Here is a 14,183-nt window from a genome sequence, read left to right as displayed (position 1 = left end):
AAAATGGCCATACTGCCCAAGGTAATTTATAGATTCAATGCCATCCCCATCAAGCTACCAATGACTTTCTTCACAGAATTGGAAAAAACTACTTTAAAGTTCATATGGAACCAAAAAAGAGCCCGCATCGCCAAGTCAATCCTAAGCCAAAAGAACAAAGCTGGAGGCATCACGCTACCTGACTTTAAACTATACTACAAGGCTACAGTAACCAAAACAGCATGGTACTGGTACCACAACAGAGACATAGATCAATGGAACAGAACAGAGCCCTCAGAAATGATGCCGCATAGCTACAACTATCTGATCTTTGACAAACCTGACAAAAACAAGAAATGGGGAAAGGATTCCCTATTTAATAAATGGTGCTGGGAAAACTGGCTAGCCATATGTAGAAAGCTGCAACTGGATCCCTTCCTTACACCTTATACAAAAATTAATTCAAGATGGATTAAACACTTATATGTTAGACCTAAAACCATTAAAATCCTACAAGAAAACCTAGGCAATACCATTCAAGACATAGGCGTGGGCAAGGACTTCATGTCTAAAACACCAAAAGCAATGGCAACAAAAGCCAAAATCGACAAATGGGATCTCATTAAACTAAAGAGCTTCTGCACAGCAAAAGAAACTATCATCAGAATTAACAGGCAACCTACAGAATGGGAGAAAATTTTTGCAACCTACTCATCTGACAAAGGGCTAATATCCAGAATCTATAATGAACTCAAACAAATTTACAAGAAAAAAACAAACAACCCCATCGAAAAGTGGGCAGAGGACATGAACAGACACTTCTCAAAAGAAGACATTTATGCAGCCAGAAAACACATGAAGAAATGCTCATCATCACTGGCCATCAGAGAAATGCAAATCAAAACCACAGTGAGATACCATCTCACACCAGTTAGAATGGCCATCATTAAAAAATCAGGAAACAACAGGTGCTGGAGAGGATGTGGAGAAATAGGAACACTTTTACACTGTTGGTGGGACTGTAAACTAGTTCAACCATTGTGGAAGTCAGTGTGGCGATTCCTCAGGGATCTCGAACTAGAAATACCATTTGACCCAGCCATCCCATTACTGGGTATATACCCAAAGGACTATAAATCATGCTGCTATAAAGACACATGCACACGTATGTTTATTGCGGCACTATTCACAATAGCAAAGAGCTGGAACCAACCCAAATGTCCAACAACGATAGACTGGATTAAGAAAATGTGGCACATATACACCATGGAATACTATGCAGCCATAAAAAATGATGAGTTCGTGTCCTTTGTAGGGACATGGATGAAACTGGAAAACATCATTCTCAGTAAACTATCGCAAGGACAAAAAACCAAACACCGCATGTTCTCACTCATAGGTGGGAATTGAACAATGAGAACTCATGGACACAGGAAGGGGAACATCACACTCCGGGGACTGTTGTGGGGTGGGGGGAGGGGGGAGGGACAGCATTAGGAGATACACCTAATGCTAAATGACGAGTTAATGGGTGCAGGAAATCAACATGGCACATGGATACATATGTAACAAACCTGCACATTGTGCACATGTACCCTAAAACCCTAAAGTATAATAAAAAATAAATAAATAAAAAAAAAAAAAAAAAAAAAAAAAAAGAGCAAAACTCCATCTCAAAAAAAAAAAAAAAAAAAAAAAAAAAAGATGTACTGCATTCAATTTGTATGAATGTGACTCATAATGTCGTGTTTGTTATGCTTTGTTTATAGTAAATCACCTTATTAAATTTATTAAAAAAACCTGAAAATTTAGTAAACTAATGTAATTTGTTGCATGACAATTATGCATTAGTAAATCAGGCACAATTAAGAGACAACTGTTAAATAAAATTAGAGTGCAATTAAAGGCTAAAAATGAATTTTATTTGAACAGCAAGTAAAAATGGTACTGCTGGCTGAACGTGGTGGCTCACTCCTGTAATCCCAGCACTTTGGGAGGCCGAGGCAGGTGGATCACTTGAAGTCAGGAGTTCGAGACCAACTGACCAACATGGTTAAACCCCGTCTCTATCAAAAATACAAAAATTAGTGGGCATGGTGGTGAACGCCTGTAATCCCAGCTCTTTGGGAGGCTGAGGCAGGAGAATGGCTTGAACCCGGGAGATGGAGGTTGCAGTGAGCTGAGATCACACCATTGCACTCCAGCATGAGCAACAAGAGCAAAACTTTGTCTCAAAAAAGAAAAAATGGTACTGTTGTAAGGAAGCCAGTTCATTTGTTTAAGAAGTTAATTAGTACAGTACTAAATGTATTCTTGTGCAGAGCAATACTCTAAGCAAGGACAGAGGATTATAAATAAGAAAATATCTTGGTCCCTCTCCTAGGTAAATTTAAAATATACATAGGAAAAGAACATGTGTGTGTACACACAATAAATGACCTATGTGGTTCTGTTATAATGTTTATCATAAAGCACACAAAAATGTAATACACTCCAAGCAAATAAGCTCTGAAGGGAAGAAAGAGTTAAAGAACTATGTTCCACTGGGTAACTATTCCTGGAGAAGATAAGTTTAGTAAAAACTGTTTGGACATGCACGATGTTATCAGAATTTTACATGTATTATGTCATTTCAAGCTCACCATTGCTCTGTGAGATGGGTACTATTATTATCCCCATTCTACAGATGAGGAAATCGAGGCATAGAGAGTTAAGAAATGTGCCCAAACTGGAGGGTAAAGGACACAGCTTGTACTTATACACTGGTTTGATTCAAGACAGTGAAGTATCCCTAAAAGTTTGGGATTAGAGCAAGGATATAAGTGTTTTCAGAAAGACCTTTCAAAGAACTATGTATAGCATATCTGAGAGGCTAAGGAGCAGTTTGGGGGCTGCTACAAGCAGATTGGTCAGCTAGTCTAATCATTTATGTAATTCTCTTGTCATGTCATATTTAATCTTTCTTACAAAGAAGGCTAAACACATTCTCATGATGTAGATAATGAAACAGTTTTAATTAAGGTATCCAGTTACCTCTAAACAAACAAAAAAATGCTTATTCTTTTAGATAGACAAATGCTGATTATAAGAGAAGACAGACAAATGTGGTCAATATTATAATTTTAAAATTTTGTTTACACCTGAGAGTTGCTAAATCAAAGTAATGAATTAGAGAGTTGCTAAATCAAAGTAATGAATCTAGAGAATGTATGCCTTTATTTCTTCTTTCTCTGAGAAGCAGATTTTTTAACCAAAAGCAACAATTAGTTCATTGACATCTTGTTTGTTTACTCACTTCTTAGAGAATTGTGAAGTGTTAGCTATCATCACCTTGAAAGTATCAATACTAGATTTGCCGAAGCATTAGTCTATACTACTTACTAAACATATACTTTCACAGAAACATCTGCCAGAATGGAGAACAACTAATTTTTTTCTGAGAGGAGGTACCTAATGAAATTAATTAAATATATTTGGATAGTCTGGAAAAAAATCAGCAGAAAATGTCACTTTGGGCTTCCTCCACTTTGTCCAAATAAATTGCAAAATGGGGAAATAGCCATTGCAAAGATAGATAGATAGATAGATAGATAGGTAGATAGATAGATAGACAGAATGAATATATCTAAGATATCATATAAGATATATACATATATATCATATGCACGTAAGATATATCTATCTATATATATTGTAAACATTGTTCATTGTTCATTTTTCAAAGTCTTTGGATTTTTCCTTCTTTTTTAGTAAAATCAAATAAAATAATTTCAAACTTGCAATAAAAAGGCTTGCTTTATTTGAATTTTAGGATGGAAATTCTTCAGATGAGTACTACAGGCAAAAAATTCTTAATTACCCTTGTAAAAGTATTCTTCCATGATGTGGTTTTACGTTTTTGAAAAATGTATGCTGTTTGTACATTCAAAACTAGCATTAGCAACAAAAGCAAAAATAGACAAAAGGCATCACATCAAACTAAAAAGTTTTTGCACAATAAAGGAAGTAAATGAGTAAAGAAGCAACATATGGAATGGCAGAATATATTTGCAAACCAAACATATGATAAGGAGTTAAATATTCAAAATATATAAGGAACTCAAACAACTCGGTAATTTAAAAAAATATAATTTTTTAAAATGAGTAAAAGATCTAAAGAGATGTTTTTCAAAAGGCATACAAATGGCCAATAGGTATATGAAAAAATACTTGACATCACTAATCATCAGGCAAATGCAAATTAAAACCATAATGAGATATCATCTCACGCCTGTTAGGACAGCTATTATCAAAAAGACGAATAAGTGTTGGTGAGGATGTGGAGAAAAGTTAACCCTTGTAAACTGTTGCTGGTAATGTGGATTAGTATAGCCATTATGGAACACAGTATGGACATTCCTCAAAACTACCGTAAGAATGAAACTACCATATGATCCAGTAATCCCAGTACTGAGTATATATCCAAAGGATATGAAATCAATACATTGAAGAGATATCTGTACTCCCATTTTCATTGCAGCATTAGGTACAATAGCCAAGATATGGAATAAACCTAAGTGTCCATCGATTGATGAATGGATAAAGAAAATATGATATGTATACACTGTAAAGTATTGATCAGACTTTAAAAAGGGAAATCTTGTCATTTGTGGCAACATAGACAAATCTGGAGAACAATATGCTAAGTGAAATAAGCCAGGCACAGACAAATACCATATGATCTCACTTACATGTGGAGCATAAAAATGTCACATTCATAGAAACAAAGAGTAAAATGGGTGGTTACTAGATGATTGGGAGTTTGGGGTTTGAGGAGATATTGTTCAAAAGAAACAACATGGCCTGGTGCAGTGGCTCATGCCTGTAATCCCAGCAATTTGGGAGACCAAGGTGGGCGGATCATGAGATCAGGAGATGGAGGTCTTTCTTTATCAGATCGTGGCTAGTACGGTGAAACCCTGTCTCTACTAAAAAAAAAAAAAAAAAAAAAAAAAATTGCCAGGAGTGGTGGTATGCACCTGTAGTCCCAGCTACACGGGAGGCTGAGGCAGGAGAATCACTTGAACCTGGGAGGTGGAGGTTGCAGTAAGCCGAGATCACGAACTGCACTCCAGCCTGGGCGACAAAGCAAGACTCCGTCTCAAAAAAAAAAAAAAAAAAAAAAAAAGACACAACATTTCAGTTAGACAGGAGTGAGGTACGAGAGATTTTGAGTGTTCTCACCAGAAAAAAATAAGTATTTAAGGTGTTATATATGTTAAAATGCTTGATTTAGTCATTCAACAATGTATACATATACCAAAACATCATGTTATATGGCAAAAATATATGTAATTTTTACATGACAATTAAAATTTCTTTGAAAAAATAGCGCTATGTTAAATATCCAAATTGGGAAACAATTTTCCTTATCTTATGTTGCATTAAACTTCCCTTTTAAATTCCATGCAGTTAAGGGTATATTGCTAGAAACGCAATTCAGAAATATTTCCTTAAAAAATAAAAATCTATAACAACATACCATATTCTGTTAATTTGAGTATATCCGTATTATAGGAATAAGTATAAAATGAAATATTTTTGTTTGAAAACCACTGCTATGGTTTGAAATGTTATAAAACAACCAATGTTTTATTTATTACTATTAATAATAGTAACATCATAACAACCAATGTTTTATTACTATTCTTTTTTTAACTATAATTTATTAACAGCTTGAAGATACTTTCTATTCAATATTTCCATTTTTACAAGCAGGTCTTTCTTTATCAGATGTGAGAAAAACAAGAGCATTATTTGTGCTCCTGAATAATGCTAACTACCATTCTTGTGGCTGGGCTATGGACATCGACACACTGGCAACTCCACAAAATTGAAGAACATTTATGTTTCTTTTTGTTATTTCTTTTCTAGGTTTTTACTGCTGTTATCTGACCCTTTATCTCACATAGTTGGGAGCAGAAGTGAAATGTCAAGGATGAAATGAAGATCCAGCTCCTGTGACTGTCTCCATTGCAATGAAATTCTGTTATCACACAATTTTGTTCTCATTCTTTCCCAAATGTATCTAACAAATGGATAACTACTGATTGTGTCATTAAAATCAGTACACAAAGGAATAGATTAGATCGTCCAACATAGACCCACACATACAAGGACAGCTAATTTTTGACAAATGTGCAAAGGCAAATCAGTGGTGAAAAGACAGTCTATTCAACAAATAGTGCTGTAACAACTGCATATCTATATCAAAAGAAAGAAACCTTCAATCCATACCTTGTATTTTTTGCAAAAATGTATCAGACCTAAATGCAACACCTAAAAGTATAAAACTTAAAAAAAGGAAGAAAATAATTGTGACTTTGGGTTAAGCAAAGATTTCTAAGAGATGACACACAAAGTATGCTCCATAGAAGAAAAACAAGATAAACTGGACTTCACCAAAATTTCAAACTTCTTATCCCAATTACCCTGATTTGACCATTACACATTGTATTCATGTATCAAAATCACATGTGCCCCCAAAATATGATGTATCAATATAAAAATTACTAACATTTCCTCTTTAAAAACAGTAAAAGGCACCCTTAAGAGAATGCAAAGAAAATATGCAGTCTGAGAGAAAATATTTGCAGAAGCTATAACTGATAAAGAACTTGCATCCAGAGTATATAAAGAACTATCAAAACTTAATGATAAAACAACAATCCTATTTTTTAAATGGACAAAATACAAATGGCCACTTCACCAAAAAAGATATGTGGATGGCAAATCAGCATATGAAAAGGTATTCAATATCATTAGCCATCAAAGAAATATAAATTAAGATCACAATGAAATACTACTGAATACTTATTAGAATGGCTAACTTTTAAAACATTGCCCATATCAAATGTTAGCACTGTTGGTGGAAGTGCAAAACAACCCCTTTGGAAAATAGGTAATTTCTTAAAAAGTGAAACATACACCTACCATGTGATCCAGTCATTCCACTCCTATGTATTTTTCTAAAAGAAATTAAAACATGTCCATACAAAACTTATATACAAATGATCATAGCAGCCTTATTTGTAGTAGCCCAGAACTCAAAACAACAAAAATGTCCATCAACAAACTGTAATATTGCCAAGTAATGAATAATTACTCAGCAGTAAACAGGAAAAATAAACTCCTGATACACACAACAACATGGGTAAATTTCAAAATAAGTCTGCAACGAGAGGCAAAAAGAGGAACATACTACATTATTCCACTTATATAAAATTTTAGAAAATGCAAATTCATCTATAGGAACAGAAAACAGATCAGTGATTGTCTAGGGACAAGAGGAGGGATTCAAAGGCATATGAGGAAACTTTCAGGGATGATACAATTTTCATTATCTTGTCTGTGGTGATACTTTTACAGATACACACATTTATTGTGTGCCTATTATACATCAATTAAATGGTTTTTAAAAAAGAATTAACTTGTGTATTCAGATAGAACTTGTCCAAGAAGAACAGGAGGAAGAGTCATTCAAAAATAAATGAACTTGCAATGCTTTGCTTCTTAGATACCTACAAAAAAAGATAATGCTGCTACACTTGTCTTTATATACTTTGTGTGTTTGTGTGGTAGGAGTGGGTGGTGGAAGGGATTGTGTGTATGTTCATATTAAGGGAGGTATCAACAGATGTTAATGTACCATGTTCAGTCTGAGTATACTATCAGATTCTGTGTTATGTATCATCTCATGTAGAAGCATGAACATTTAGCCCCCCCCAAAAATCATCTATTAATTGAACAAAAAACATATCACTATGCAAATAATTTATATATAAACTTATTAAGAAAAACAAGCATATGATATGATAAAACTAATACTTATATTTCACAGTAGAACAAATAGGATATAATGCATCAATTAAATTGATTATGAAGAAAAAGCTTATTTTCTTTTAGATACCTACTACATAAAATTAAATAAACTAATCGACCAAAAAAAAGACTACAAAAATAAGTGTGTTACAAGATACTTATGTATACACAATTAGAGAATTGTGATTAGAAAGTCATCTACTTTCAACCATTTTCATTGCCTATATCTAGGAAAAAATAATTCCAAATTGAAAATAACAATTGTTGATTAGTATATTATTTTTGTATGATGTTTTTGTAAGCTTTTTTCTATTTTTCATCTCCATGTTCCATTCCAAACTTTTCCAGGATCAGTGTGAGTGGTTAAGTAGTAATCTGTAATCCTTGAAAAGCATCCAAAAAACCCCCCAAGCATCCAAAAAAAAGCCAACCAATTTTAATATGAAAGTAACTGAAAGTAATTTAGTCACATTTGCCCAATATCATGCGTTATTTCCTGAAGAAATCATAGTTGTCTTAAGTAAGTCAAGGCCAAAATCATTTTACCTTTAGGATTTCACCATTTATTAATTTCTTGCTTAATTCAATGGAAAACAAAAAATATGAATAGACAATTCTCAAAAAAACATAAACATATGAAAAGACAATCTTACCACTAAGAAATACAAATACATAATATTGATAAATTAATTTGGAGATGTTGATTACAAATGTAAGTAGTGATTACTTCTCAGTGGTATTTTGAGTTACTTTTAATGTCTTCTTTGTATTTCAATGTATTGTCTGACTTTATCAATGAACACATATCATTTTCACAAAATGTAAAGTTATCTTAAAACCGACTCATTAGTTGTTTGCAGAAAACATCTGACCAATGGATCAGAAAAGAATTTAGAAACAGACCCAAGCAATTTATTTAATGTGATCAAAATAGCATTTCAAGTAAGCAGGAGATAGAAAGATTACCAAATAAATGGTACTAGAAGAATTAGCTAGCTAATAAAAATAAATATTTTAAAAATCTGGATCCCTAACTCATGACTGACTCTAAAATACTAATTCCTGATGCTACGAAGTTTAAAACATAAGAGCATACATTTTTTTTAAATCTCCACAATTTAAAATGAAAATAGTAAGTTTCAGAACAATATTTATGGTATAACACCAATGATGTAAATCATTGTTTCTATAACATATGTTTTGATTAAAATTATTCAACGAAAGGATATGCACTTAGTAAATTTCATTCACCATTATACTACAATCCTCTACCACATTTGCCCGGCATATGACAGGCACAAAAATATATTAGTTGAATGACAAAAAAATGAACCTTTATGCACTGATGGAACTGTAAATTGTGATAATCATTCTGCAGAGAGTTTGGCAATATGTATACAATAATAATTTCATAATATGAAATGATCATCCCCAAGCCATCCATTTCTAGGAATTTATCTTATGACCAATTTTCACAAGTGCATAGAAATACATGCTTTAGGTATCCAGGGACACTTTTATTATAGCAGGAAAATAGTATTTAAGGGGAGAGATGGTATAGAAATAGCCACCCTATAACAGGAATCTGGTCAAATAAATTAAGGCAATTATTTCCATGGAATATGCACTTATTTAAAAATAAGATGTCGATCATTTGCCATGAAAATATAGCCATTAGTAATTGAGAAATTAAATGAAAAGATTACAAAACATAATATGGTGTCACATAGAGAAAGCAGTATACATAAATAGACATGTATGTATATGCACAAGGAAATTTCTGGAAGGAAGTGCATCAAAATGCTAGTAATTCTTATCATTTGCTGGTTAAGATTGTGTGTTTTTACTACTGTTGGAATTTTCTATATTGAGGTTTTATCTTTGCAATGTTCACAGACTTTGACAATTAGAGATAAACAATAAAAATAAATGCATTTATGAAACAGAAAAGCGTTTCCTAACTTTTAAAAAACGTGATTACATGACAAAGCACAAATTCTATAAAGATTAATCTAACTTTAATACATTTCCTCATTTGAAATGAATAATTTATCATATTTCATATTTTAATTTACCACTTGTATTCTATGACCAGGTTTAGATAGTTAATGCGGTTAAGTATGTAATTGTCTACATTAGTATGCCAAATTACCTCTGTGGATTTTCCTGTTTCCATAGAATTATCAAGATAATTCTCTAAAATAAATCTTTAAATGACTGTATCCTGTAAACTTTTATTCAGATGGAGATGAGTAATTTTTGTCATTCTTTAAAATGTGCTAAATATGATCCTTACCTTTCAATGAAAAGTAAATACTCGTCTTTTTTATTGTACCAAGGGAGTTGTTCTGTAGCAGAAAAAAAAATCCTGTAAATAAAAATAACAAATACCCGTTTTTAAACTTCATTTTGCAAAAGTTTATTCACATATTACTGGACTCGTAAATCATACTATAGTATGGCTAGAATTTCACAACATTAGAAGGAAATTGGTGGCAGATGACATCGCATACACTGACAGAAGATGCACATTCATTAGCACAAATTCCCCCTCCCATCCCACTGTTCTTGGAATTGAAACCTGCTGCACAAAAGTATAACGCAAATCATTTGCTTTTTAACAATACTACCTAACATTTAATATCTCTTTGTTTTATCTACAAGGTTGTTACAAGCATTGAGAAGGGCTACGTGGCAAGTTAGCAGCAAGGTTGGGGTATATAATATGCCAGCCTAAAAAGAGAAATATAATAAAAACGGTGTAACTGACTCACGGCAACATGGGTTCGCAAACCTTGTAGATGGATATAAACCAGGCTTGCCAAACATCACAGACAGCACTTATTAAATCAGCTTCGTGGAATGCAATACGCCTGCTGTCTAGTCCCTCCCTCCTCTGCCAATAACCGACTCTCCCCTTTTTTATCCAGTGTAAAAATGCACGCTCATAGAATATTTAGAGAAAATCGTTTTGTTTTTAAATCGTCCATAGTCACACTACCCAATGACGCCATTTGGACCATTTTCATTCAATTTTTTTTTTTTTTTTTTTTTTTTTTTTTTTACAGTTTTTTGTCAAGAGACCCGTGACAAACTAAACGGGAATTCAGGGTGGGCGGATGGGAGAAGGAAGACACGCCTCTTCTGCCCTTGTTAGGAACTATGGCTGGTGTTTTTACCTCATGTCTACGCTTTTTTTTTCCTTTTTTAATTATAAAACTATAAACATAGACTTTTTGGTGGGTAGGGGGACACCTTCCAGGGGGTCGCACCTCAGCCAGCGAGCAGCGTCTGGGAAGGTGGGCGGAGCCAGGAGTAGTGGCGTTTGGCCGTTCGTTGGGCGTACGGTTTGTCAATTAAGGTGGACCAGCAAATGAGGAGCGAACTAAAGGCACACTGGGAACGAAATTAACGGGAGGTCTGACTGCAAGGGGAGGGGGCTCGCGATCTAAAACGAGAAGAGATCTCGGGGTCTCATACTGCGCCATTCGGCTGCGGTACATCTCGGCACTCTGTAGCTGCAGCCGGGAGAGGCCTTGCCGCCACCGCTGTCGCCCAGGCCTCCACTGCCGCTGCCACCTCAGCGCCGGCCTCTGCATCCCCAGCTCCAGCTCCGCTCTGCGCCGCTGCTGCCATCGCCGCTGCCACCTCCGCAGCCCGGGCCTCCGCCGCCGCCGCCACTCAAGCATCCGTGAGTCGTTTTCTGCCCATCTCTGGTCGCGCGGTCTCCGCGGTAGAGTTTGTAGGCTTGCAAGATGTCAGAAGCAGATTTTAAAATGGTCTCGGAACCTGTCGCCCATGGGGTTGCCGAAGAGGAGATGGCTAGCTCGACTAGTGATTCTGGGGAAGAATCTGACAGCAGTAGCTCTAGCAGCAGCACTAGTGGCAGCAGCAGCGGCAGCAGCACTAGTGGCAGCAGCAGCGGCAGCAGCAGCAGCGGCAGCACTAGCAGCCGCAGCCGCTTGTATAGAAAGAAGAGGGTACCTGAGCCTTCCAGAAGGGCGCGGCGGGCCCCGTTGGGAACAAATTTCGTGGATAGGCTGCCTCAGGCAGTTAAAAATCGTGTGCAAGCGCTTAGAAACATTCAAGATGAATGTGACAAGGTAGATACCCTGTTCTTAAAAGCAATTCATGATCTTGAAAGAAAATATGCTGAACTCAACAAGCCTCTGTATGATAGGCGGTTTCAAATCATCAATGCAGAATACGAGCCTACAGAAGAAGAATGTGAATGGAATTCAGAGGATGAGGAGTTCAGCAGTGATGAGGAGGTGCTGGATAACACCCCTAGTGAAATGCCTCCCTTAGAGGGTGAGGAAGAAGAAAACCCTAAAGAAAACCCAGAGGTGAAAGCTGAAGAGAAGGAAGTTCCTAAAGAAATTCCTGAGGTGAAGGATGAAGAAAAGGAACTTCCTAAAGAAATTCCTGAGGTAAAGGCTGAAGAAAAAGCAGATTCTAAAGACTGTATGGAGGCAACCCCTGAAGTAAAAGAAGATCCTAAAGAAGCCCCCCAGGTAAAGGCAGATGGTAAAGAACAGCCTAAAGCAACAGAGGCTAAGGCAAGGGCTGCAGTAAGAGAGGCTCATAAAAGAGTTCCTGAGGAAAGGCTTCAGGACAGTGTAGATCTTAAAAGAGCTAGGAAGGGAAAGCCTAAAAGAGAAGACCCTAAAGGCATTCCTGACTATTGGCTGATTGTTTTAAAGAATGTTGACAAGCTCGGGCCTATGATTCAGAAGTATGATGAGCCCATTCTGAAGTTCTTGTCGGATGTTAGCCTGAAGTTCTCAAAACCTGGCCAGCCTGTAAGTTACACCTTTGAATTTCATTTTCTACCTAATCCATACTTCAGAAATGAGGTGCTGGTGAAGACATATATAATAAAGTCAAAACCAGATCACAATGATCCCTTCTTTTCTTGGGGATGGGAAATTGAAGATTGCAAAGGCTGCAAGATAGACTGGAGAAGAGGAAAAGATGTTACTGTGACAACTACCCAGAGTCGCACAACTGCTACTGGAGAAATTGAAATCCAGCCAAGAGTGGTTCCTAATGCATCATTCTTCAATTTCTTTAGTCCTCCTGAGATTCCTGTGATTGGGAAGCTGGAACCACGGGAAGATGCTATTCTGGATGAGGACTTTGAAATTGGGCAGATTTTACATGATAATGTCATCCTGAAATCAGTCTATTACTATACTGGAGAAGTCAATGGTACCTACTATCAATTTGGCAAACATTATGGAAACAAGAAATACAGAAAATAAGTCAATCTGAAAGATTTTTCAAGAATCTTAAAATCTCAAGAAGTGAAGCAGATTCATACAGCCTTGAAAAAAGTAAAACCCTGACCTGTAACCTGAACACTATTATTCCTTATAGTCATGTTTTTGTGGTTTCTTGGTAGTCTGTATTTTAAAAATTGTCCTAAAAAGTGTCTAAGTGCCAGTTTATTCTATCTAGGCTGTTGTAGTATAATATTCTTCAAAATATGTAAGCTGTTGTCAATTATCTAAAGCATGTTAGTTTGGTGCTACACAGTGTTGATTTTTGTGATGTCCGTTGGTCATGTTTCTGTTAGACTGTAGCTGTGAAACTGTCAGAATTGTTAACTGAAACAAATATTTGCTTGAAAAAAAAGTTCATGAAGTACCAATGCAAGTGTTTTATTTTTTTCTTTTTTCCAGCCCAGAAGACTAAGAGTTTAAATCTGCTTGCACTAGCTGTGCCTTCATTAGTTTGCTATAGAAATCCAGTACTTGTAGTAACTAAAACAGTGTATTTTGAAGTTTGACTGCTTGAAAAAGATTAGCCTACATCTAATGTGAAAAGACCACATTTGATTTAACTGAGACATTGTGTATGTGACATAGTGGCCTATAAATTTAATCATAATGATGCTATTGTTTACCACTGAGGTGTTAATATAACATAGTATTTTTGAAAAAGTTTCTTCATCTTATATTGTGTAATTGTAAACTAAAGATACCGTGTTTTCTTTGTATTGTGTTCTACCTTCCCTTTCACTGAAAATGATCACTTCATTTGATACTGTTTTTCATGTTCTTGTATTGCAACCTAAAATAAATAAATATTAAAGTGTGTTACACTATAAAAATCTAGCCTTTTCTCCTGACTATAAAAGAGGGATGCTTATCATAGAAAAAAGTAAAGGATCACAAGGAAAAGGACAATTTAATAAAAAGATAACTATTATTAACATTCTGATGTATTTCCCACATCTTAGCTTTTCTGTTGGAGGACACTCATTCAAGATTTTGGAGAGCAATGGAACAAGGAGAAGGAACAGGGCATGGAGGGAAAGGAAGGGAAAGGTAGAAGAGGGT

The 14,183-nt window shown here is 35.4% G+C and overlaps 2 protein-coding genes across 2 annotated transcripts in view; one reads left to right on the top strand and one right to left on the bottom strand.

Annotated features, from left to right (window-relative positions):
- The window catches only part of FAM133A (family with sequence similarity 133 member A), a 41,486-nt gene extending 30,799 nt beyond the window's left edge, over positions 1–10,687 (bottom strand). The window contains exons 1-2 of the mRNA XM_003274981.3: positions 10,614–10,687; positions 10,136–10,207 (exon numbers count right to left, since the gene is read on the bottom strand). The gene's annotated coding sequence lies outside the window, so the exon portion shown is untranslated. The remainder of the gene's footprint in view (positions 1–10,135; positions 10,208–10,613) is intronic.
- A 527-nt stretch (positions 10,688–11,214) lies between these two features.
- On the top strand, positions 11,215–13,954 carry NAP1L3 (nucleosome assembly protein 1 like 3). The gene has a single exon (XM_003274979.3). The coding sequence runs from the start codon at positions 11,595–11,597 to the stop codon at positions 13,101–13,103; it is 1,509 nt and encodes a 502-aa protein (XP_003275027.1). The 5' UTR covers positions 11,215–11,594; the 3' UTR covers positions 13,104–13,954.
- The last annotated feature ends 229 nt before the right edge of the window (positions 13,955–14,183 follow it).

Source organism: Nomascus leucogenys, chromosome X, assembly GCF_006542625.1.
Source record: "Nomascus leucogenys isolate Asia chromosome X, Asia_NLE_v1, whole genome shotgun sequence".
NCBI classification, from domain to species: domain Eukaryota; kingdom Metazoa; phylum Chordata; class Mammalia; order Primates; family Hylobatidae; genus Nomascus; species Nomascus leucogenys.
The sequence above is the reverse complement of the archived record's forward strand: the minus strand, read 5'-3'. Positions and strand labels throughout refer to the sequence as shown.